This window comes from Talpa occidentalis, unplaced genomic scaffold (genome assembly GCF_014898055.3).
Source record: "Talpa occidentalis isolate TD23 unplaced genomic scaffold, MPIMG_talOcc4v2.1, whole genome shotgun sequence".
Lineage (NCBI taxonomy): Eukaryota > Metazoa > Chordata > Mammalia > Eulipotyphla > Talpidae > Talpa > Talpa occidentalis.
In genome coordinates, this window is record NW_026555331.1 from 66,464,476 (window position 1) to 66,490,862 (window position 26,387).

The 26,387-nt window shown below is 38.3% G+C and overlaps 1 protein-coding gene across 1 annotated transcript in view; it reads right to left on the reverse strand.

Moving 5' to 3' along the window:
* Window positions 1-26,387, reverse strand: part of RGS20 (regulator of G protein signaling 20) — an 82,967-nt gene that overhangs the window by 14,766 nt on the left and 41,814 nt on the right. The window contains exon 2 of the mRNA XM_054692265.1: window positions 10,969-11,117. Coding sequence (XP_054548240.1) covers window positions 10,969-11,117 — 149 coding nt within the window. The remainder of the gene's footprint in view (window positions 1-10,968; window positions 11,118-26,387) is intronic.

Here is a 26,387-nt window from a genome sequence, read left to right on the forward strand (position 1 = left end):
TTTTGAGTTGATTTTTATGTATGGTGTGAGGTAGTGGTCAAGCTTCATTCTTTTGCATGTAGCGACCCAGTTTTCCCAGCACCATTTATTGAACAAACTTTCTTTGCTCCAATGCATAGTCTTTGCTCCTTTGTCAAAGATTAGTTGACCATAAATCTGTGGGTTTATTTCTGGATTTTCTATTCGATTCCATTGGTCTGTATGTCTGTTCTTGTTCCAATACCATGCAGTTTTGATGATTATGGCTCTGTAGTAGAGTTTGAAGTCTGGGAGTGTGATGCCTCCATTCCCTTCTTTTTTTTTCAGGAGAGCTTTGGCTATTCGGGGTTTTTTTTGATTCCATATGAATTTCATCAATAATTGTTCTATTTCTTTGAAGAATGACATTGAAATTTTGATTGGAATAGCATTGAATCTGTATATTGCTTTTGGAAGGATGGCCATTTTAATAATGTTTATTCTTCCAATCCATGAGCAGGGGATGTCTTTCCATTTCTTTGTGTCTTCTTCTATTTCTTTTAACAGTGTTTTATAGTTTTCTTTGTATAGGTCCTTTACCTCTTTTGTTAGATTTATTCCCAAATATTTGATTTTTTTTGTTTCAATAACAAAAGGGATGGTTTTTTTGATTTCTTCTTCTTCAGATTTATTGTTTGTGTATACGAAGGCTACTGACTTTTGCGTGTTGATTTTGTATCCTGCCACTTTACTGAACTGACTGATGAGTTGAATTAGTTTTTCTGTGGAGTTTTGGGGGTTCTCTATGTATAATATCATATCATCTGCAAATAGTGATAGTTTGACTTCTTCTTTTCCTATTTGGATTCCTTGGATGTCTTTCTCTTGTCTTATTGCTCTGGCCAGGACTTCCAGTATTATATTGAAAAGCAGTGATGAGAGTGGGCATCCTTGTCTTGTTCCAGATCTTAATGGAATTGCTTTCAGCTTTTCACCATTGAGAATGATACTGGCTGTTGGCTTGTCATAGATGGCCTTTATGATGTTGAGGTATGTTCCTTGTATCCCAAGAATTTCAAGGGCTTTTATCATGAATGGGTGTTGCACTTTGTCGAAAGCTTTCTCAGCATCTATTGATATTATCATATGGTTTTTATATTTCTTTTTGTTGATGTGTTGGATAACGTTGATTGATTTTCAGATGTTAAACCATACTTGTGTTCCAGGAATGAATCCTACTTGGTCGTGGTGAATTATCTTATGGATACATTGTTGGATTCTGATAGCTAAAATTTTATTGAGGATTTTTGCATCAGTGTTCATTAGGGAGATTGGCCTGTAGTTTTCCTTTTTTGTGTTGTCCTTGTTCGGTTTTGGTATTAGTGTAATGTTGGCTTCATAGAACGTGTTTGGTATTGTCCCTTCCTTCTCAATTTTTTGGAAGAGTTTGTGAAGGATAGGCACTAATTCGTCTCTGAATGTTTGGTAGAATTCATTTGTAAATCCATCAGGTCCTGGGCTTTTGTTTTTGGGGAGGTTTTTGATTACCATTTCAATTTCGCTGCTTGTAATTGGTCTGTTTAGGTGTTCTATTTCTTCTTTATCTAGCTTTGGGTGATTGTAGAGTTGTAGGAATTTGTCCATCTCCTCTAGATTGTTAAACTTGTTTCCATATAACTGTTCATAGTAGTTACTGATTATTCTTTTGATTTCTGCTGTGTCCGTTGTAATTTCTCCTCTTTTATTGATGATCCTGTGTATTTGTGCTTTCTCCCTTTTTTCCTTTGTGAGCCTGGCTAGGGGTTTGTCTATTTTATTGATTTTTTCAAAGAACCAGCTCTTGGTTTCATTGATCTTTTGGATTGTTTTTTTAGTTTCAATTTCATTTATTTCTGCTTTGGTTTTTATTATTTCTTTTCTTCTACTGGTTTTGGGGTTTTTTTGTTGTTCTTTTTCTAGATCTTTGAGCTTCGAGATTAGGTTGTTTCTTTGAGTTCTTTCTTGTTTCTTGATGTGAGCTTCTATTGCTATATATTTTCCTCTTATTACTGCTTTTGCTGCATCCCATACATTTAGGATATTGGTGTCCTCCTTGTCGTTCAATTCAAAAAATTTTTTAATTTCTTCTTTGATCTCCTCATTAGTCCAGTGGTCTTCCAGTAGTGTGGTTTTTAATCTCCATGAGGTAGGAAAGTTCCTTGCCTTCTTTTTATGGTTTATTTCTAGTTTGATGCCTTCATGGTCAGAAAAGATGGTTGATATGATTTCAATCTTGGTGTATCTGTTGATGTTTGTCTTGTGCCCCAGTATGTGATCGATCCTGGAGAATGATCCATGTGCACTTGAGAAAAATGTGTACTCCGTTTTTTTGGGGTTTAGTGTTCTATAGATGTCTGTTAAGCCCAATTGCTCTAGGTCCTTATTTAGAGCTTTGGTTTCTTTACTTATTTTTTGTCTTGTTGATCTATCCATTGTTGATAGTGGTGTGTTGAAGTCTCCCACTACATATGTGTTTTCTCTGATGTCTGTTTTCAGAGAGGACAACAGTTGTCTGATATATTTTGGTGCTCCTTCGTTTGGTGAGTATATGTTAATGAGTGTTATTTCTTCTTGAAATATTGTCCCCTTGATCATAATGTAGTGACCATTGGGGTCTCTTTTTATCTTTTTGAGTTTGAAATCTGTTTTATCTGATATAAGTATAGCTGTTCCTGCTTTCTTTTTTGGTCCATTTGCTTGTAGGATTGTTTTCCATCCTTTAACTTGAGCCTATTTTTATCTTTTGTAGCTAAATGTGTTTCCTGGAGACAGCAAAAGGTTGGATTTTGTTTCTTAATCCAGGCTGCAACTCTGTGTCTTTTTATTGAAGAGTTTAGTCCATTTACATTTAGAGTTAATATTGATATGTTAACATCTGTATTTGCCATTGTTTTGTCTTTCCTTTGTTTTTATTTATTTATTCTTTTAATAACCTTTTTTTTTTTTTTTGGCCTTCTTTCATTGTTATTCATCCCTCTGAGGTTCTGGCTTTAGGACTCCTTGTAGTATTTTTTGGAGTGGGGGTTTAGTTGTAATGAAATTCCGGAGTTTCTGTTTGTCTGAGAAGGTCCATATTCTTTCTTCAAAGAGGAAGGAGAGCTTTGCGGGATAGAGTATTCTTGGTTGGCATCTGTTTTCTTGGAGTCTGTTGACTATGTCCCTCCACTCTCTCCTTGCCCGTAGTGTTTCTTCGGAGAAGTCTGATGTCAGCCTGATTGGCTTTCCTTTGAATGTTATCTGTTTCTTCCCTCTTGCCAGCTTCATTATTTTTTCCTTGTCCTGGATTCTTGGGAGCTTTACTATTATGTGTCTTGCTGTATTTTTCCTTTTGTCGTGGAAGTTTGGTGTTCTTCTTGCTTCTTGTATATCAATTTTCAGCTCCTTCTTCACATTTGGGAAGTTCTCTTCAATTATCTCTTTGAAAATTTTCTCTGTTCCTACTTCTCTCTCCTCTCCTTCTGGTATTCCTATAACTCTTATATTTCCTTTCCTCATGGAGTCAGATAGTTCCCGTAGTCTTTCTTCGTTCTTTTTCCTTCATACTTCTCTTTCCTTTTGTTTTGGTTCTTTTTATTTCTGTGTCTTCAAGAGAACTTATTCGTTCTTCCATTTCATCTATTCTGCTTTCATTGCTTTTCCCAGAGTTCTTTAGTTCTTCCATTAATTCTTTGATCTCCTGCATTTCTTTTACTTCCCTCTTTAGGGACTCAATTTCATTCTTCTGACCATTGTTTTCCCTCTTTAGGGACTCAATTGCATTCTTCTGATCGTTGATTATTTTTCCCTTATCATTGTTTTCCTTTATGACTTCTGTCAGTTTTTTAATCACGGCAATTTTAAATTCTCTTTCTGGAAGGCTCAGAAGTTCTTCTAAGTTACTGTCGTTGCAATCTGGGGGCTGGTTTTCTTTTTGTGGTGTGCTTTTTCCCTGGGGAGTAGCTAGGTTGCGTGTGGTTCTTCTCCTCCCTACTGTCTGTTTTCTAATTTGCTGTATGCATTGGGACACTGTGTAGTTGGGACTGGCCGGCATCTTAGGTGAGCTTCTCTGCTCCCCTCTGGTTTCTCCAGGAGTCATCTGTCAGTTTCAAGCAGTTTTTACTGGAGAAAGGTCCCTGTTCTAAAATGCCGATGTGGGGACACACTCCCCTGTGCGCCTGGTCTGCCCCGGCGGTGGGTTCCTGCTCCCCCTCTGGGCTTGGACTGCAGGCCAGAGGGGGTCTGGCGTGGGCGAACTTCCCCCGCTCACCTCTGGCTCCTGAGGAAGCCTTCTGTAGGTAGTCTTTACTGAAGAAATGTCCCTGTTCTAAAATGGTGATGTGGGACACACTCCCTGCGCGTCCAGTCTCAGGCACACTCTTCTGCGCGCCTGGTCTGCCCCGGCTGTGGGTGCTCGCTCCCCCTGTGGACTCAGACTACTGGTAGGAAGGGGCCCCGCGTGGGCTAACTCCCCAGCTTGCCACTAGCTCCTTCAGGAGCCTGTGCTGGCTTCAAGTCGCTAGGTGGTGCCAGAGATCTCTCCTAGAGCCCTTGGGGAGCTGATTATCCACCCCGTGGGACAGGGAACAGAGCGGGGATGGTAGGGTACACCTCAACGGCTTTGGGGTGCTGTGTCTGCCTTATGCCCCACCGTCGTGGGGAACGCACACCCCTAATTTCATGCCCCGAGTCTCAGTTCCAAAGCCCTCAGTTCCAGGACGCGGGCTGTAGCCCAGTTCAGTGGCGCGGGAATGGCGCCTTTTGAATCCCGCTCCCGTGCCTGGGTGCCTGGTTCCTGCTCACACGGTGAGGGCCTCCGCTGTCTCCCCGCAAGCCTAGGTCGCAGGCGCGGGGACCTGGGCAGTTGCGATCCGATCCGGATCCGCGTTTGCTTTTCAACCGCACTGCTTTTTCAACCGCTCTGCTTTTCCGCGCAATCCCGTTTCCGCTCTGCGCCGCCTCTCCGCGCAATCCCGATCCCGATCCCGATCCCGATCCGCGTCTGCTTTTCCAGCGCCGCTTTGAGCAAGCTTACTGGGCGGCCCGGGGCTGTGTGCTGGTGCTGGCCTCCTCCCCGGGGGCGGGGTCTCTCTTCAATGGCGCCCGGAGCTCACCTCCGCGGCGAATCCTGCAGAATTCTCCTCAGCTCCCGTTCACGGGGTGTGGTGGCTGCAATAGTTCCTTTCCACTCACAATCCCGCTTGCTGCGTCGTTTGTTCTTGTTGGCCGTTTTGGTTTGTTGTTTTCCTCCTCTCTGCCGGTCGGAGAGTGCCGCCTCTGTGGGCGGGGGAGGGAAGCAGGGTTCTGCGCTTCCCTCCCTTCTGGTCCTCTTTTATGGCAACTTTCTTCTTCGGGCAGTTTGCTGGCGTCACCCGTTTATCTTCCGTGTCCCGGTTCTCACTGGGACCTGCCGCTTTTCCTCCCTATTAACTTTTTTTAATGGGAGATCTTACTCGCAGCGTCTCCTCACCGCCATGTTGCTCCGCCTCCTCCCCTACTATGGTAATTTTAACTCTTTGATGGAAAGATAGGATCTTCCATATATTTGTGGTTAGTTGGAATCTGGAGAGTCATTCTTCCCTTGTGATATCAAATTCCCTTCAGGTTTCAAGGGCCTATGTGTTGTATTTTTTTCCTTTTGTCTGCCCATTTTACTGCTTCAGCTTTCTCTTTATATATGTAAAGTCTCCATAGCAGTAACTTAGAAATTTGAAGTACTTCCACTTTTCCAGCAGGTACATGGTTTTATATTTAAGGTTTTTTTTAGACCTTACTAGATTCTGTAGGTCTAGATAACTTAACTTGTAGCAGGATATCTTATCTTGTAGCTGCTAAACAGAGGGTGGGGAGGGAATCCAGCTACTGGTGTTAATGTGCTGGTGTCCGGGGAGGCTGGCATCTATTTGTGGCACCATCAATTTCCCTCCTTTCTGATGTTTCAGATCAAGACTCTCCAGTTTGCATGTTATCAGAGTGCCTCATGAGGTCATTAGAGGGGTTGGAGAGGAGAAATACTGTTGAGCTCACTGTTCTTGTTCTTTTCTCTAGCAATCCAGCCTTCGAGGAGCAAATCAGCTCCTCTGCACATTGCCCCTCAGTCAAGGGGGTGTGCCTCCCACACTATTTGGGTTTCCCTTCCCTATGATCCCTGACTGAGCAACAGCAGTGTGTACCATAGCCTCCCATCCTGGACTACAACCTCCAGGCATTTCTCCCCACCCACCTCTTTTTCAGTGAAGCATGAATAACCTCCATGTGCCTTCTGGTACAGTATGTGCTGGTCACTGATAACCAAGAAGTGTTCCAGCTTTACCCCAAGCCATGGTATTCTCTGGGTGTAGTGTTCCTCTAGTTAATTTTTAGATAATTCTCTCCTGAGCAAAGCAAGGAACTACTTCTTATGTCATCTTGGTTTTGATTGAATATAATGTTTTTTAAGGGTCATCCATATTGTGACATACTTCATTCTTTTATGTGGCTGAATAATATTTTCTTCTAAGGCTATACCACAATTTGTTATTAATTCACAATCAATGATGAATATTTAGGTTATTTGCACTTTTGGCTTTTATAATGGCATCTTTCTGTACTTCATTCTTTTATGTGGCTAAGTGATATTTTCTTCTATGGCTATACCATAATTTGTTATTAATTCATCATCAACTGATGAACATTTAGGTTATTTGCACTTTTGACTTTTATGAACAATTTGACTCTGAAAACTCATATACAAGTTTTTGTGTAGATATCTGTTTTTATTTTTCTTGGTTTTCTTTTGCTTGGTAACTGTTTTTGACATTTTGAAGAAATTTCAAAGCAACTTGTATCACTTTGCATTTCCACCTACAAAGTTTGAGAGGCCTAATTTCTGTACATACTTGCCAGCATTTATTATTGTTTATCTTCTCTATTCTAGACATTTAAGCAGGTAAAAGTGCTATCTTGTTGTAGTTTTGGATTTGAATTTTGCTAATGATGTTGAGCATCTTTTCATGTAATTATTAGTTATTTGTATATTTTCTTTGTAGACATGTATATTCTGATACTTTGCCCATTTTAAAAATGGTTTGTCCTTTATTTGTTAATTGTAAGAGTTATTTGCATACTGAAGGCTATTATTTTTATGCTAATTTTATCCTGTCTCGTCACTGAATTTTTTTGTCTTTACCAATTTTAGCAAAAGTTTTCTTGGGGCTTCCAAGTAAATGCTCATAAAATCTGCCAGCAAAGAAGATTTTACCTCTTTTCTAATTCTTGCCCTGAAATTGTCTTCTCATGTTTAATTGTATTATTTGATACCTAAAATACAAGGTTAAATAGTAGTGGGCATCCTTGCCTTGTTCTTGGTTTTAGCAGGAATGCTATCAGCTTCCCATTAATATCAAAATTATGATCTTATTGTTCATTTGAGTATGCTTTCTCTTACTATTGCCACAATATTGTCTTTTCTACTCCTTTTATTATCTTTCCTTAAGATCTTTTACTTCATTTTATAAAACTCTTTCATTTTATTTTGAGTACATCTGCTTTATGAATCTCCAGTAATTTTCTCTCTGTGTGTGTAGCTCTATTTTTCTTTAAATGCAAAGTCATTAGAAATGCAGGAAGTCTTTTGACTTTGTACTTCCATGATGCCAAGGCTAAAAAGTTTCAGTAAATACTGTTTTCTTAAAATAGAAACACAAACAAAATCAAAAACAAATGTGAGAGGCCTCTCTGCAGGAGCATTAACACTGCCTGACTTCCTAGGCTTCTTTTGTAAGCAATAATACATTCCTACACAGTGGGTATGAAAGCAAAGAGAAAAAAAAAGGATGACTCTGACACAATTCCTGAGAGAACTGGAAGTTATATTGCAAACTAAATTATGCCAAATTCATTTAAGCCTTGATATTTTTCCCAAGTCTCCTTTTTTTTTAAAGTAGAGATATTTCTTAAAGAGATAATGTGTTCTTTAAAAAGAGAAGAATATATTTTGTATCAAAATTTTAACCTGAATTTACTGTTATCATTATGGTCCAACAAGAAAATCTTAATATAAACTAAAATGCTTGGTCAGCATGTTATATAACTTTTTAGTGAAAGAAAACAAAGACCCATGGTTAGATATATTTTGGTAAACTTATGAGTTATAAAGAGGAAAAAATTCTTCAATATTCTAGAAAGAAAACCAATTTATTTTTAAAAGACCAAGAAACTTTATGACATCTGGTCATAAGAACCTGAGGCAGAATTTTTAGAAAGGTAATACAATTGTTTAGAATACATATTACTATTTACCTTTCTTTAAAAGTGTCTAAGTATTAACACGGATAAATCTCAAAAGTATGTTTAACATTTGAGTTCATATTGAGAATGGGAAAAAAATCAAGGAAATTTTATACTAAAATAACTGAGGTTTTCTGTGTACTTTTCCCCCATCCTATTTTCTTCTCTCTCTACTCCAGAGATAATCACCATTCTTAATTTTTTATTTATTATTACTATTCATAGGTTTCTCTCTCTTCTCATATATGCATGTATGTAGGTATGTATGTTTATCTGTGTACACACACAACTACACAAACACATTTTCAAATGATAGGTATTATATGCATTGTTTTACACTTTTCTCCTCCCACCCTCAGTACATGTTCAAATGTTGTATGGTATTGCATTGCATAACTGTATCACAATGTATTTATCCAGTCTCCTGTTCATGAACTTCAGGAACATTTTCCATATTTCTCAATCAGATGAATATTGCATTGTATTCTCTCATACATGTTTCCTTTTTCATATATGTGAGATGTTTTCCTAGGATGAGGTATTATATTTAGATCCTTGTTTGTAGACACACAAGTGGATTATACTTTATGTTTCATTTCATTTGCTTTCTTTTCTTTTGGTCATTTGAAACTGATCTTATATTTAGGAATTGATTTTTACATGTGGGAAATCTATTTTTGTGGATTTGGATACCAGGTAGGGTTAATGAGCCAATGTGAAAGTCAAAGAAAGTCCCAGGAAACTTGAATAAGTTTTTCACTCTAATACCAAATATCCTGGTATTTAGAGACTAGTTCATTTTCTCTTTTGCTGATGACATCTTGGCATATACTTGTAAAGTTTTCTGAATTTCTTTTATTGTGTTCTGCTGATATGGAAATTATTCATTGTATTTCCAGACTCATCCTGAATACCATTAATTTTAAAATAAAATGTTCTTATAATTTTTTTCAAAGAAAGTCTGAAGTTATTTGATTTGTCTATCATTAACATGGGATTTTTTGTTAAAGACTTTAGAGATACACTTTTTAACACAAAAGTAAATATAGTGTTTTCTAGCTATTTTTGAGCCTTCTTCTATCTATTATCATTCATTATTGTTATTTATTTCCCATAATGCCTTCTGGGTTCACTTTTTTGCCCCTGAATAAAGTTTTTCTTAGTTTCATAGGGAGAGTCTGAAGGCAGTTAATTCTCTTGACTGTTGTATGTCTGAAAATGTCTTATTTTGGGCCTCCCCAGTGTTGCAGTGGGTTGAGCACCGCACTGTGGAGCTGTCTGCAGCCTCTGCAGTGAGGGTTCGATCCCAGCCAGCTGAGGAGGATCCCGCATGGCGCAGCAGACCTCTTCTGTTGCGCCTGCTGCTCCCCTAAGCAGTGTATTTCGGTCGTCTGCCTGTTCTGCTCCCCACTCTGTCTCTGGTGAATCCTCTCACCCTCCTGCGCCTCTGGCCTGTACCCCAGCTCTTGTATAAAAAAAAAAAATCTTAAAAAAAAAAAGAAAATGTCTTATTTTAACCATGCTATTGAATTATAGTTTGACTAAGTGTTCATTCATTTTTCTTTGGTACTTTGAAGACATATTCTATTGTCTTTTATATACACAGATAATACCACATAAGTATTGGCTATGATGATGATGTCTAATTATATATTTATATTTTATTCACCCAAGTTGGTACAAATAGGAAGACCTGCTCGGGGGCCTGTTGCCACTTGCTACCCTTATACCATTAGTCCCATGTGGTTTAGGCCACATTTTCAGCCTTGTGTGTCTCCCAAGGCAGCAGAAAAGGGAATGTGGACAGGATAAATATCACCTATGACTCTCACTCACATAGGGGCATCCTTCCACATCGCTCAGAAAATCTTCTCTAATCATCTCATTGAGCAAGATTAACAAAATAAAAAAGTGGAGGAGGGGACTGGAAAGTGGTTTCTTTGCTATTGGTAGGTATCCTTACTGTCTAGGTAGGTCCTAGATCCCATTGTGTTTAGGCTGTACCAATACATCCCTCTCCTCAGTTTCCTGCCAAGTCTTCTAGATTCCCACCTAGGGTTGAATCTTGCCTTGAGTGCCAGACTTCTTAGCTCCCCCAAATTCCCAACTGATATCTAGGCTCTGTCTCCATTGGATAGACCTTGTAGTATCATGATTCCATCAGTCTTTGCAGTCTCCTTGCTGGGTCCCAGAGACCAGATTTCAACATCTTGGAAATTAACGCTAGTTCAATCAAGCAACAGCACATCTAACTTTCCTAGAGACATTTCAGTTTCAATCTCTAACTCACACCATCCCCTCAATTTTAATGTTTCTTTGTTCATGGTCTTGATTAGTTCTAATATCAGTTTTTTTTTCTTTTTCTAAGCAATGATTGTATATATTCCTCTACCTACATGTTAGTCTGTATTTTCAGATTTTTCTCTCTGTTAAGAATGTATTTTTATATTTCCTTTGTTAAAAAACAAAATTAATAAAGCAGAAGCACAAGGTAAGACCCAGACTCTCTCCACTTGATAGCCTTTATCTTTAAGACCCATCTTAAATTCTCAGTCCTCCACAAACACTTTATTACCATCTAGATTATATTGAGTTTACTCCTTTGTAAATATCGAGGCATTGCTTCTGCCCTGATATTAATATTTGACCATCATTTGACTTAGATTGTTTTTTAGTAATTTAACATACATTAGCACATTAGTAAAGAAACTCCAAACCAAATCTTACCAAGAGCAGCTACAGCAGCAACACCAGCAGAAGCAGCATGCATTGGATCCTCGGTTCCCTACTCCTTGCTGCCCGGGTGTGGAGCCTGATGTCTCCTGAGCTGCAGACATCTGGGGCTTCTGCATCTCCATGTGTTCTGATCCCATTGGCTGCAACAACAGTGAAAGTAAAAGGAGGATCAGGGCGGGGTGCAGTTACTGCCTCAGAGGCCCAGATATTCTGTTGCTTTATCATTGAGAAGATGCAGTTTGACTATATCCAGGTCATTTCTGTGAATTCTGATAAAAGTTGGAATCTTAGACTCCATTAACTTATGAAACATTTAATTTAATATCTAGTCTCTACCAAGCACTGTGATAAATTCTAAGGATAAAATGACGAATGGGGGGGAGGGCTCCCACCCTAAAATTTCTCATAGTTTAGTAAAGGAGACAAACACTGACATCACATTTATTGAATACATCGCAGAAAGGGCCACAAGAGGGACATTTCCCTCTGGGATGAATCAACACTTATAGGTGACAGCTGATTTATGATTGCCTACGAGGCCAGTCACAGACATGGAAGGAAGGCAAGTCAAAAGGTGAGGCACACTAACATAGCAGAATGAGGAACCATCAGAAGAGAGGATGGAATTCTGGAAGGCCACTCTTTTCGAAGTGGTTATGAATTAGGAAACTTACCCCATATAATTGGCCGACTCCAGTCTTCACCAGCTATGAATCCTTGAAGAAGTTAACCAACTCTGAAAACTGCCAAGCCCTTAGAACCCAGTCCTGTGCACAACATTCCTACAAAGTGAGGCAGGACTGTGAATGGCCCAGACCTTCCCTGCCTTCTATAGTATAGCCATCCTGTTATATCTCAGTGGAAATTAAGGCATCAGGAACAAGGCCTACATCCTTCAATTTTGCCACTTTTTCAGAGGATAACAGGAATGGTCGAAGGAGAAAAAGCACGAAAGTGGTGTAAAAAGTAAGACATTGTTGAGTTCATTTTAATTTTTGATATAATGATTGACATGGTGGAGTAAAACAAAACAAAAAAAAAGTCAAGGCCATATTAAAGAATCTTAAATAAAACTTTGAAGTTAAATTATGGATTTGATATTCTATTCCAAAATTAGATTGATCTCGTCCTACAATTATTGCTACATACTATTTGGACATTGTTTAATTTAATAATTCATTTATTTAAATGCTTAATAATTACATGTTTTTATATTGAATAGGTCAAATTCAATTCATTAATTAAAAAAGAATTATTGGAGATTGCTCTTGTTTGTATTTTTCTCCCAGTTGAATTTTGGAACCGGCTTGTCAGGTATAAAATACCATTATACTTGAGGATTTTAGTCAGGACCACATTGAATTTTTGGAAATGTGAGAAATGATATCTATTTTAGCACATGATGACTCCTTGTCTAAATCCTTTTTCTTTAAATTATACTAGGATGTAATTTCCAGGACAGCAAGAGAGAACTGTGAAAAGATTTTGTTGTCCCATCATCCACAATCAAACAAAGAGTTCACATGAATGCACAGGGCCCGCTTGAGCAACCAGGACTTCTGAGCCAGATGGCTTAATTGGTCTAAGGGTAGAGGCAGAGATATTTTCTCAACTCACAGCCACATTTTATCAGAGACAGATTCCTTTTATGTTGCCTGGAGGAGAAGCTCTGGGCTTGTCTGAGGATCACTTTCTCACAGCACTTGTGATATTTCAATGGAGATGCACAAAGACAATGGTTTTACTTCAATCTTACACTGAGGGGTAAGAGGACCAGTCATCAGAAGCATCAAAGATGCTTTGAGCAATATGGGTGTGTTGATGGTGGGTGCACTAGGTGGTAATACCTGATTAAGGTATCCAAATATTACCTCAATTAAAAATAAATAATAATAAATAATAAATCTTATCAATAGTTAGTTTTTTTCAAACAAGCCTCGAATAGTTTTGATAGCTTTATTTCTGAATATTTTACAGATCAGTATGAGTATGTTACATAAAGTTCACCACTCAAGTCCATTTCTGTCCTTCATCACACAATGAAAATAACCATTCTTGAAACAGACATTGGGAATATGATGAACATTAAGTATTGTGCAGAATTTTTTGGGGGGGAGGTAACATTGATTTTACATTGTTGTTTGTATTTTGGAAGCACAGGATCCTCTCCCTGTACTCTCTGGTACTGTTACCCTAGGTTCCCACCACAAATGGTCCCCTTATCCATAGTCAACCACCACAGTCCATTGTGCTCCCTCTCTACCTTGTGCTTACCACCACCAACCACCACCCCTTCCCTTTACGCTCTGACTATCTCAGGTCAATAGTCTGTTTTCAAGGTTTGGTTTTTGAATTTGTCTCTGTCTGACCACTTGTTTCTCTGTCTTCCACATATAAACCATATAGTCCAGTATATTTGTCTTTTTCTTTCTGACTTATTTTGCTTAGTATACACTCCTCCAGCTCCATCCATGTTATTGTAAATGGCATGAGTTTATCATTTTTTGGTTTCTGAGTAGTAGCCTATTGCATATATATATACCATATCTTCTTCATCCAGTTGTCTATTTTGGTTGTTTTCATAGTTTGGCAGTTGTAAACAATCCTGTGGTGAACATGGGAGTGCAGGTTTCCCTGTGAATTAGTGTATTTGGGTTCTTTAGGTAGATTCTTAGAAGTGGAGTTGTGGGGTCCTATGGTAGATTGATTTTAATCCTTTGAAAAGAACCATTACTGTTTTCCATCTTGGCTAGACCTGTTTACACTCCCACCAACAGTGTAAAAAAGGCTCTTTATTCCCCACATCCTTGCCAGCACTTATTGTTTTTGGTTTTTCTGATATGGGCCATTCTGACAGGCACGAGGAAGAATCTCATTGTGGTTTTGACTTGCTTTTCCCTAACGATAAGTGATGATGAACATTTTTTATGGGCCTATTGGTCATCTGTATGTGTAAAGGAGTGGTCCCCAGGGAAAGGGGAAGTTCCAGGTTCCCTGCCCCACCCAAGGGAGGGTGGCGCTGAGCAGAGAGGAGGAGAAAAAGGTGGAGAGGAGCCTGGAGAAAAAAGGAAGAAAGGTGGGGAGCAAGAAGAAGACCTGGAGGAGGCACATGGAGCAGAGAGACCTGTGAAGAAACTTGCACTTGCATTTTGGTCCTGGACTTGTTGAAACAGATGTGGGTGAGAGACCCGGGGAAGTTAACAATAGCAGCTTTTATCTTGATTTTGCTCTTTTCCTCCCTGACATGTCTGCGGTTTCTGACTCTTTTCCATGGGTACCCACCAGCATGTGCTTTATATTTGTGGCAGGCTTTTGGGCCTCAGTGGCCCTGCTTTGGGCCAACCCCATTAGTCTGAGCATTTACCCATGATGGGATGGGTAACTTTGGGTACTTGATTTGGAAACTTTATTCTTTCTTGTCTTGTCTTTGTTGCACACTAATTGTATTAAAAGTTCCTTTCCATTAAAATCTTATGCCTAGAGCCTCCCCTGGTGGTGCAGTGGTTGAGCGTTGGGTTGCGAGGCTTGCCCACAGCCTCTGCAGCGCCAGTTCTATCCCCAGCCACCGGCGAGGGTCCCACAAAAAAAAAAAAAAAAAAGTCTTATGCACTAGAGTATGTTTTGTCTTGATGTGGTAGATGGCAGAACCTACTTAGCAAAGGCAGATTTGGGGGTTCTGGGGTGCCCCTCAACCTCCTCTGTAACATGTATTCTCTTGAGAATTTCCCATTTTGTTCTTCTCCTTAGTTATTGATCAGGTTGTTTGTTATTGGATTGTTTGTTTCCTTTATATTCAGGAGTATGAGTTCTTTGTACATCTTTGTGTTTTTTTAAAAAAAGATTTATTTATTTATGCATAGAAGAACTGGGGTGCAGGGCAGAAGTGCTGGGGGCAGATGGTGGTGAGAAGATTCACTATAGACAGAGTGGGGAACAAAACAGGCAGATTGACTGAAATACTGTTGAGGGGAGCAGCGAGTGAGTCAGGAGAGGTCTGCTGTGCCATGTGGGTAGCTCCCCAGACAGGATTGAACACGTGCTTCAGTGGCTGTGGATAGCTTCATAGGTTGCGTCTTAACCCCTTGCGCTACCAGTGAGGCCCTCTTTATATATCTTTGAAATCTGCATTTGTGTGGTGTATAATTTTTTTTTTTTTTTTTGTGGGACCCTTGCTGGCGGCTGGGGAATGAACCGGCGCTGCAGAGCTGTGGGCAGCCTCACAGCCCAGCGCTCAACTGCTGCGCCACCTGGGGAGGCCCTGTACAAATATTTTTTCACATTCAGTTGAGTGTCTATATATCTTAGCTACAGTTTCTTTTGCTGTATAGCAGTTTTTTAGTTTGATGTAGTCCCAATTATTTATATTCTTTTGTTTTCCTTACTGTTGGTGACAAATCCAGAAAAATATCATAGAAGCTTATAATGTGAAGTGTTTTGCCTATGTTCTCTTCTATGTATTTTATTGTGTGTGTGTGTGGGGGGGGAATCTGATCTCTTAATCCTGAAGACCTGAGTCCCTGTTCCATAAGGGTTAGAATCAGACAAGATATTCATGAAGAAAAACTAAGAAAACCTTAAAGCAGTAAATATAAAGCCATCTCTAGTGTCCCCTAGAAACATGATCCTACCATCAGGGGACAGTTTAAGGCTAAAAAAAAAGATAAACCTGCAAATAAGGAAGTTGGATAAGCCAGATTCCCTTAAAGGCAACTCATTCCAAATCTATTTATAGTCTTTGGGTTGCTTTTACTTTAACAAATATGGCTGTTGAAGTGTTTTGTCTTTATGGAACACTGTTGGATAGCTCATGATTGCTTCCGATAACAAGATCTCCTTAGTACTAACTCTGTTACCTGCTTTAGACATTAACCTTAAACAACTTATTTAGTATTAATTTACTTATTTTGCGATCATGCATAGAATTTTGCTTATGGTTCATTTTCTTTTCCTACTGTGAACCTTGCCATGGGCTTCACCATTACCCTATCTGAACTCTGATTTATATATTTTTTTATTTCTGCCTTCTGTGTTTTTTCATCCATTCCACCTATCACTTTCAAGACAGTAATATCCAGACGTTTATGAGAATATTACAGAGATATTAAAGACAAAAGTGTTTGAATTCAAATTCTAGAGCTCTTGTCATCATAAAGTCTGGCTTTCAAAAGATGCTCAGAAGTCCAGTGGAGAATATTTCATTGTTTCATGCAGTTGAAACACTTCACTAGTTAAAAAATAATGAAGACAGAAAAATATTCAAACCAAAAAAGAGAAATGAACAATTCCTTCAAAATGAATATGCAAACCAAAATTCTAAAATACACTAAGAAATACAAGGCTAAGAAAGAATTATTGAACTTTCCCATTGGATAGCATTTTTCAAAGAAATGGAGCAAACATACTGAAATTCAGGTAGCTAGTGGACAAACATTTATTTTGGAAAATCTACTATGTGTCAGTAAGAGTCTGACATTTGATCCATGAAGAACTCCTAACCTTCCCACCCCAACTCTGCATCCTTGGAGCTGTTCTCTGGTATAGCCAAGAAGGTGGGATGTTTTTGCTTCCTATTTCCAATGCAGAGCTCTGGTTTTATTCACAGGAGGGTTAAAGGAAACCCACATTGTTTCCAAGTTCTGTGTTGCAGAACTTCTATTCTGGGTAAGCATGGTCTCCCTACTCCTACATAGTCTTCATTTGTAGGATGGAAGTTGTTGCTTCTGGTAAGGAAAAGATTCCACTCAGGAAGAAATAAGCTGAGAAAACAAATACCCATGCTTGCTTTTTTAGAATTGGGGTATAAATATGGGGAGGGGCAAGCTGCTGTTTCTGCCCCTGCCTCTGATGTAGAGGTGCTAAGTTTCTTCCTAAGGCAAGAGCAGGTCTTCAGGACAAAGAATTCCACAGGGGACTAACTTTATTCGGATTGGAAGGGTTCAAGTTCAAGGGAATTCTTAAAAACTCTGGAGATTTAAACATTTAAAAGAGAGCTAGTATCTCTATGATACTAGCAGCAACAAGTACAGAGGCGTCAGTTCACATATAACAAACTGCAAGGAAAAAAGACATAAGACGGGACTAGGGAAATCTGTGTGTAGGCTTCCTTCAACTTTCTCCCTCTCATGAAAAATCAGAGTACAAACCTCCCCAGAAAACAAAATGCACCAATGTGTGTGTGATGTTATCCTGCCTAGGAGGCCCAGTAGAGAATCAACATCCAGATTTTTGTTAAAGAGCTGGGTCATGTAGGCATCTTCTGACTGGCATATATCAAAACTAGACTTCCAGAAGGAAAGCAGCTATTCATCACACAGCACTGTTTGTACAAACACTTAAGGAAGAGTGAACCACTGTTATCAATTAACTGCTGGTTGAAAACACTTGTGAGAGTCAATTGCATAGTCACCAAACAAGGGCCAGTATTCTAGCAGGACTTAGATCCCAAGGATAGCAATCTGAGGCTTGCTATACTAATACTTTTTTGCATAGAGACAGAAAAAGTATTTGAGGACATAATGGCTAAACTACCCAAATTTGATGAAAGCATTAATTTACATAACAACCAACTTCAAGTAGGATAAATTCAGAGATCTACACTCAGACATATCATATAGTCAAATGTTGAAAGCCGAAAATAAAATCTTAAAGTAGGAAGAGAAAAATGACTCATTAAGAACAAATAAATCACAGTATGATTAATAGCTGACTTCTCCTCACAAACAGCAGAGGCCAGGAAGCAGCAGGACAACATGCTTAAAGTGCTAAAAAGATAAAAACTGTCAACAAAGAATCACATATCCAGCAAAGCTATCTTTAAAAGGGTGAAGGCAAAATAAATAAATTTCCAAATACAAACAGTTTGTTGCAAGCAGATTGCCTTACTAGGAATGCTAAAGGAAGTTTAGCATTCAAGTTGAATGACAACACATAGTAATTCATTTTCTCTCTGTCTCTCACACACAAACACAAGTTCCCATAAAGTTAATTATGTAGGTAATGATAAAATATTTGTTTTATTTCCTTTTTCTGAAAAAAAAAAAAAAAGCTGTTTTATTTCTTTTAACTGATTTAAAAGACAGTTGCATAAAACAACATCTACAAAATTGTATTGTAACATAGCACACAAAAATTACTGGATTCAAAGTGCTAAACAAAAGAATCCTTTGCCAAGCAAGAATACCCTATCCTGAAAAGTTTTCCTTCAGAATTGGAGAAATAAGATTTCCAGACCAAAAAAAAAAAAAAAAAAGAAAAGTCAGAGGATTTTATCATCTCTAGGCCAGCTTTATAAAAAATGTTAAAGGGAGCTTTCAAACTGAAATGAACCGACACTAATTTCAACAGGAAAACATAAAGTCTAAAACTCACTGATAAAGTATATAGGTCATTAAATCCAGACAACTCTAATATAATGGTGCTAAGCAAATAATTTAGAATACTACTATGAAGACAAAAAGAAAAGTATTTAAAATTACCATAATTATAATAATTTGCTAGTGGATATACATCTAAAAATGCACAAATTGTGATATCAAAAACATAAAATATGGGGGAAGGGAGCTTTTATATGCATTTGAAGTTAAGTTCTATCAGTTTAGACTGCTATAAATATAAGGTGTTTTATGTAAGCCTCATGATAACCACAAAACAAAAGCCTACAGCCAGAGAAAGGAATCAAAATGACCAGTACAGAAAATCATCAAATCACAAAGTAAGACAGCAGGAGAGGAAAAAGGAAAGAAAGGGATTACAAAATGAGAAAACAACTAACAAAACAACTCCCTATCTATCAATAATTACTTTAAATGTAAATGGACTAAATTTCATAGACTGAATGGATTAAAAAAATCAAGTCCTATAGGCTTCAGAGAGAGCCCCTAAAGCCTTTTTAAAAACATAATAACTTATTTTGGGGGGATAGAAAAGGAACATTTCAAAAGGTATGGCGATTCCTTAAACAACTAAAAATAGAAATACCATACAATCCAGGAATTCCACTTTTTGGAATTTATCTGAAGTATAAAAACACTAAATCAAAAAGATATGTGCACCCCTATGTTCATTGCAGCACTATTCCAAATAGCTAAGACATGGAAACAACCTAAGTGATATGTATACTCAACAGAATACTACTCAGCTATTAGAAAAGATAACTTGTATTATATGACAAGATGGATGGAATTTGAGGTGGTTATGCTATGTGGAGTCAGCAAGTGAAAGAAAAATACTGGATGGTTTCGTGAAAATGTGGATATATAAACAAAGAAAATGAACTGATAAATCACAACAAAAATACCAAGAATAGCTCATATACTCTTGAGATTATTTTTAGAGAAAAAGAGATTCCACTGAACAAAGTTTGAAAGAGAGGTCAGTGACGTTTCTTCTCCTTTCCCTCTAGATAAATACTGGGGCAGTGTGTGTGTGTGTGTGTGTGTGTGTGTGTATTTAATTTTAATTATTTCTTTCATGTCGAAGAATTGGGGTATAGGCAAGATGTGGGGGTGGGGTGGAGTGAGAGGATTCACTAGAGATAAAGTGGGGAGCAGAACAGGTGGATTTACCAAAATACTGCTAAGTGGAGCAAGGGGCGAGAGAGCAGAGGTCTGCTGCGCCATATGTGGGTTAGCTCCCTGGCCAGGGATCCAACTCAGTCTATAGCAGTGATAGTGCTGAGACTTAACCCCTAGGCTACCAGGGAGGCTCTGCAGAGCAGATGTTAGGGGATGTAGTCCTATGGTATATATTGCTGAGTTAGAAACTAAGATGCCAGCCCTATCCTGGTCCTCAGATGAAAAAAGACAGTTTCATGGAGAACATGGCAGGCTGAGGATTATAAAGACTGGAGCCTCATCATTGTCTGGAAAAGACAGAATGAAGGAGGTTGGTTGGAACAGATTATTTTAGCAGAAAGGAAACCAATCAAGCTTCACAGATAGATGAGTTTTTCCATGTGAAAGTGTACAACACAGAAGATAGCCAGGCTTGAATGTTCTTCGAAAGATTCTAAGAGCAGGACTGAAGCAGAGATCACAAGGGTGTACTTTTGGAAGTTTGAAGAGACCAGAAGGAAGTAGGGAGATCTATCTGGGGGAGCAGTTGTTTTTGAAATCCTATAACAAACACTACCTCTGCATTGGACTTCATTGTGGTTGAGGAAATAATGGAGAGAAGATGAAGAGGAAACAGAGAGATGGTAACTTTCTCTGCTTTGCCAAGAAATTTCTGGAGAGAGCTGAGCTGGGTGAGGAAAAACTGAATTGGATGACACTAAAGTTTTTAGACAGGACTGAGTCCATTTATTCAATAAGATTTTTAAAATACTGATATTGACCTGCATAGCTATGGAATCTTCCCCAAACAGATTCAGTTGGAAAATAAGGAAGATCTAATATATTGCGTAAGGGTGGTGGTGGTGGCAGGAAAAACTAGTTGTTTATTTGTACTGTCTTGAGTCCAACTTGTTTAAGCAGTGAAGTTTGAAAAGAGATTTGAGAATATCTAGTATGGGTGAGAGGCATCAGTCAGTAAATGTCACAAATTATTCAATTATTCTGGAGCAGGGACATTAAGAGAAATTAAAATGGGCGAGAACAAAAATAGGAAGGACAGACTAAAGTGAATTCAAGGGCTAAGACTAAAATTGGGTTACTATCAAAGAACCTAGCAGTGAGACAATAGGATCCAGTAGCTCAAAAGACCACAGCTCAGTTAGTGATGTAAGTAGCTATGTCTACACAGTTTTTTAGTAGAAACCAGGATGGCCCCAATTTCCATATCAGAATAAACCTTAATGTCTATATTATTTTCGTTAGGCTGTCCCAAGAAATTACCACCAAACTGGGTGATTTTAAACAACAGACATTTATTGTCTCACAGTTCTTGAGAATAGAAGTTCCAAGTTGAGGTGTTGGCAGACACAAGACCCCTGTGAAGCTTCTAGGAGGAATCCCTCCTGGCACCTTTTGGTGTCTGGCAGTTGCAAGCAATCTTTAGCTTTCCTTGATTTGTGACTACCTAACTGTACTCTGCCTCCAGCATTACCTATGCATCTGTGTCCCAAGCGCTCTCTCTTTATAAGAGAGTCATTGGATTTAGGGTCCACCCTAATCTGGCATGACCTCATCTTAACTCAATTACATCTGCAAAGGCCTAATTCTAAACAAGGTCACATTGAAAAGTACCAGAATTAGGACTTTATCTTAGTACCCAAAGGTTGTTCTAATAAAATACCACAAACTGAATGACTTATAAAGAACAGAAATTTATTTATCACAGCTCTGAAGACTGGAAGTCCAAGATTAAGGCACCAGCATGGTCTTTTTTTTTTAATGAAGATTTTATTTATTTATTTATATAAGAACTGGAGTACAGGCCAGAGGTGTGGGGGGTGAGAGGATTCACCAGAGACAGAGCGGGGAACAGAACAGGCAGAATGAATGCAATACACTGCTGAGGGGAGCAGCAGGCGAGACAGGAGAGGTCTGCCGCACCATGTGGGTATCTCCCTGGCCTGCCAGGATCGAACCCGCACTGCAGAGGCTGCGGAGAGCTTCACAGCACTGTGTTTAACCTGCTGTGCCACCGAGGAGGCCCACCAGCATGGTCATTTTCTGGTGAGGTCCCTGTTTCTAGTTCAAAGCCAGCACCTTTTCACTGTGGCCTCAAAGGGTAGAAGAGGCTAGGGATGCCAGCCTCCCATTCTTGAGGGCTCCACACTCAGACTTAGGCACCTCCCAAGTCCCCACCTTCAAATACCATCATCTTTGGGAGTTAATATTTCAACACATGAATTTTTTGGTGGGAGGGATACAGACATTCAGACCACAAAAGGCTTCAATATATTTTTGAGAGGAGGGACACAAGTTAATCCACAACAATGTCTGCTATGGGATGAGGAGCTCCTGGGACGCTATTATTATGCTTCTATTCAGGGTCATCATCTGCACTGTCATCTGGAGTTGAGTTGATAAAACAATGTGAAAATTTACTAATTTTTAGAGTTATTTTATTTTTATTTTTTTTAAGATTATGTGTATGACATTAGATGATCTGTAAGTTTCTGTGCCTTATATTTTTCACTTTGAAAATGTCTCAGAAATCTTTAGACCATATGTAAAATTCTGTTATTCATGTTAATAGTTGCATAGTATATCATGGTTTAGATGCTTAAATAATAATGTTATTTACTATTCCCCATCTCACTCCCCAACCATAAAAGATTGGCACATTTGTTATATAAAACTGCTAAACTTCTGATCCACAAAGGATAATATAAACAAGGTTGCGCCAGTCAACTGTGAGAAGTTTGTCAATAAGAATCATAACTGCAATGAATTGTTATATGTCAGTGTAGGGTAAATGGTTTTTCAGGCTTTTCTACCCTCCCACCATTAGGTTTGCCCTGCCTGATGGGGTACCTGCAGTTGTTACATTGTTGCTAACTGACTGACTTCTGTGGGCCATGGGAGGAGTATTGAGCTAGTCATCAAGAGAAGCAGAAGCAGAAGAAGCAGAAGAGGCAGGAGAAAGAGGCCAGAGAAGCCCAGAGTGAAGACTTACCTGGGACCTGGAGGACTCCTGGCCTCCTGGCCCCCAGGGACCCCTGCGTGCTATGTACCTGGTTGCTGCAATGCATGTATGGCTCAATAAAAGCCAGAGAAAGCCATCGAGGGCTTCCGGACTCTCCTTTACCCATCTGGGGGAATCATAGATAACCTGCTCAGTGGCCCGTCCTGCCCTTACAGTCAGATATGTGCAAATCCATGAATTCATAATTCATCAAACACCCACTGCTTACTTTTAGAAGATGTTAAGGAATCAATTGATTTTGAAACTGGTAAATAAGGGCATAGGAACAAGTTTTTACCCTGCCTTTCATATACAAATATTAGTTCAGGGTAACCTAATAGTTGATGTCTTCTTTCTTCCTTTATTATTTAAATTTTTTATTTTATGTATTTTTTACATCATTTTTCATTTTTGCACAATGTATGCATTTTCATCTTGGTTATAGTCCCCATACAACTCCCATCCCCCTTGTTTTGATCCTACTCCCTTCTCCCCAGCCCCCGCCACCCCCCCGTAGTGTGTCTCTGGTGTATAGTTGCTTGTTGATTTTGATTTTTACTTTATTATAATTAGTCTTTTTCCTGGTCCCTTATTTAGGTTTTCTAAATTCCTGCTATGAGTGAGACCATTCAGTATTTTTCTTTTTCTTTCTGGCTTATTTCGCTGAGCATGATCCCTTCCAGCTCCATCCATGTTGCTGCAAATTGCATGTGTTTATCTTTTTTGATTGCTGAGTAATATTCCATTGTGTATATGTACCACATCTTTTTGATTCAGTCATCTATTTTTGGGCATTTGGGTTGCTTCCATGGCTTAGCTATTGTAAATAGTGCTGCTATAAACATAGGGGTGCAGGTGCTCTTTGGAATTACTGTTTCTGTGTCCTTTGGGTAAATACCTAAGAGTGGAATTGCTGGATCATATGGAAGCTCTATCTTTAGTAGGTCAAGAAATCTCCACACAGCTCTCCATAATGGTTGGACCAGTTTGCACTCCCACCAACAGTGGAGGAGAGTTCCTTTTTCTCCACATCCATGGCAACATTTGTTGTTGCTAGTTTTTTTAATATGTGTCATTCTCACTGGTGTGAGATGGTATCTCATTGTAGTTTTGATTTGCATTTCTCTGATTACAAGTGATGTTAAACATTTTTTCATATGCCTGTTGGCTATTTGTATTTCCTCTTTGGAGAAGTTTCTTTTTAGCTCTTCTGCCCATTTTTTGAATGGATTATTTTCTTTGTTTTTGCTGAGCCTCATCAGCTCTTTGTAGATTTTTGTGATCAGTCTTTTATCATTAGTGTTGTGTGCAAAAATGTTCTTCCAGTCGGTGGGGTTTCTCTTTGTTTTTGTTATTGTGTCTTTTGCTGTGCAGAAGCTCTTTAATTTGATGTAGTCCCAGCTGTTTATCTTTGCCTTCACTATCACTGCTTTGGGTGATGTGTCTTTAAAGATATTACTGAAGTGTATGTCATGTAGTGTTTTGCCTGTATTACCTTCTATATATTTTATGGTTTCAGGTCTTATGTCTACTTCTTTAATCCATTTTGAATTGGTTTTTGTGCATGGTGTGAAGTAGTAATTAAGCTTCATTCTTTTGCTTGTAGCAACACAGTTTTCCCAGCACCATTTATTAAACAAACTTTCTTTGCTCCATTGCATATTCTTTGCTCCTTTGTCAAAGATTAGTTGACCGTAAGTATGTGGCTTTATTTCTGGATTTTCTATTTGGTTCCATTGGTCCATATGTCTGTTCTTGTTCCAATACCATGCAGTTTTGTTTATTATGGTTTTGTAGTATAGCTTGAAGTCTGGGAGTGTGATACCACCATTCCTTTTTTTCAGGAGAGCTTTGGTTATTCGGGGTTTTGGGGCACTCCATATGAATTTCATCAATATTTGTTCTATTTCTTTGAAGAATGTCATTGAAAGTTTTATTGGAATAGCATTGAATCTGTAAATTGCTTTTGGTGGGATAGCCATTTTGATCATGTTAATTTTTCCAATCCATGAGCAGGGGAAGTCTTTCCATTTCTTTGTGTCTTCTATTTCTTTTAACAGTGTTTTATAGTTTTCTTTGTATAGTGGGTCCTTTACCTCTTTTGTTAGTTTTATTCCCACGTATTTGATTTTTTTTTTGTTTCATTAATAATAGGGATGGTTTTCTTGATGTCTTCTTCTTCAGATTTATTGTTTGTGTATAGGAAGGCTACTGATATTTGTGTGTTGATTTTGTGTCCTGCTACTTTACTGAACTGGTTGATTATTTTGATTAGTTTTTCTGTGGAGTTTTTAGGGTTCTATGTATATTATCATATCATCTGTGAATAGTGATAGTTTGACTTCTTCCTTCACTATTTGGATTCCATGTATGTCTTTCTCTTGTCTTATTGCTCTGGCTAGGACTTCCAGTATTACATTGAAAAGCAGTGGTAAGAGAGGACATCCTTGTCTTGCTCCAGATCTTAATGGAAACGCTTTCAACTTTTCACCACTGAGAATGATATTGGCTATAGGCTTGTCATATATGGCATATATGAAGTTGAGGTATGTTCCTTGTATCCCAAGAGTTTCAAGGGCCTTTATCATAAATGGGTGTTGTACTTAGTCAAAAGCTTTCTCAGCACCTATTGATATTATCATATGGTTTTTATATTTCTTTTTGTTGATGTGTTGGATTACATTGATTGATTTTCAGATGCTGAACCATCCTTGTGTCCCAGGAATAAATCCTACTTGGTCATGGTCAATTATCTGATGGATACATTGTTGGATTCTGTTAGCTAAAATTTTATTGAGGATTTTTGCATCAGTGTTCATTAGCGAGATTGGCCTGTAGTTTTCTTTTTTGCGTGTTGTCCTTGTTTGTTTTTGGTATTAGTGTAATGTTGGCTTCATAGAACATGTTTGGTATTATCCTTCTTTCTCAATTTTTTGAAAGAGTTTGTGAAGGATAAGAACTAGTTTGTTTCTGAATGTTTGGTAGAATTCATTTGTAAATCCATCTGGTCCTGGGCTTTTGTTTTTGGGGAGGGTTTTGATTACCATTTCAATTCCACTGCTTGTAATTAGTCTGTTTAGGTATTCTGTCTCTTCTTTATCTAGCTTTGGGTGATTGTAGAGTTGTAGGAATTTGTCCATCTCTTCTAGATTGTTGAACTTGTTTGCATATAACTGTTCATAATAGTTTCTGATTATTCTTTTGATTTCTTCTGTGTCTGTTGTAATTTCTCCTTTTTCATTTGTGATCCTATTATTTGTGCTTTCTTCCATTTTTCCTTTGTGAGCCTGGCTAGGAATTTGTCTCTTTTATGTATTTTTTTGAAGAACCAACTTTTGGTTTCATTGATCTTTTGGATTGTTTTTTAATTTCAATTTCATTTACTTCTGTTTTGATTTTTATTATTTCCTTTAGTCTACTGGTTTTAGGTTTTTTTTATTGTTCTTTTTCTAGTTCTTTTGTTGCGAGATTAGGTTATTTCTTTGAATTCTTTTTTGTTTCTTGATATAAGCCTCCTGTATAGATGTATATTTTCCTCTTATTACTGCTTTTGCTGTGTCCCATAGCAAAGTCTCCTGTCTTTTTTTTTTTTAATGGTTTATTGAGATTTATTCTATATTACGAATGGTTTCCAAATCAGCTGAAATTATAGCCAGCTGGACCACTTGTTTTTCACACATCACTTTGTTAATCACTTTTAAATGTTTCAGCAATGTGACTCCACCTACTCTTACAGTACTAGTGAGACTGCATTTTAATCTTTGAAACCTTCATGACCTTCACATTGGAATGCCCTCAATCATCTTTCCAATCTTTCTTTTTTTTATGATTTTTAGATT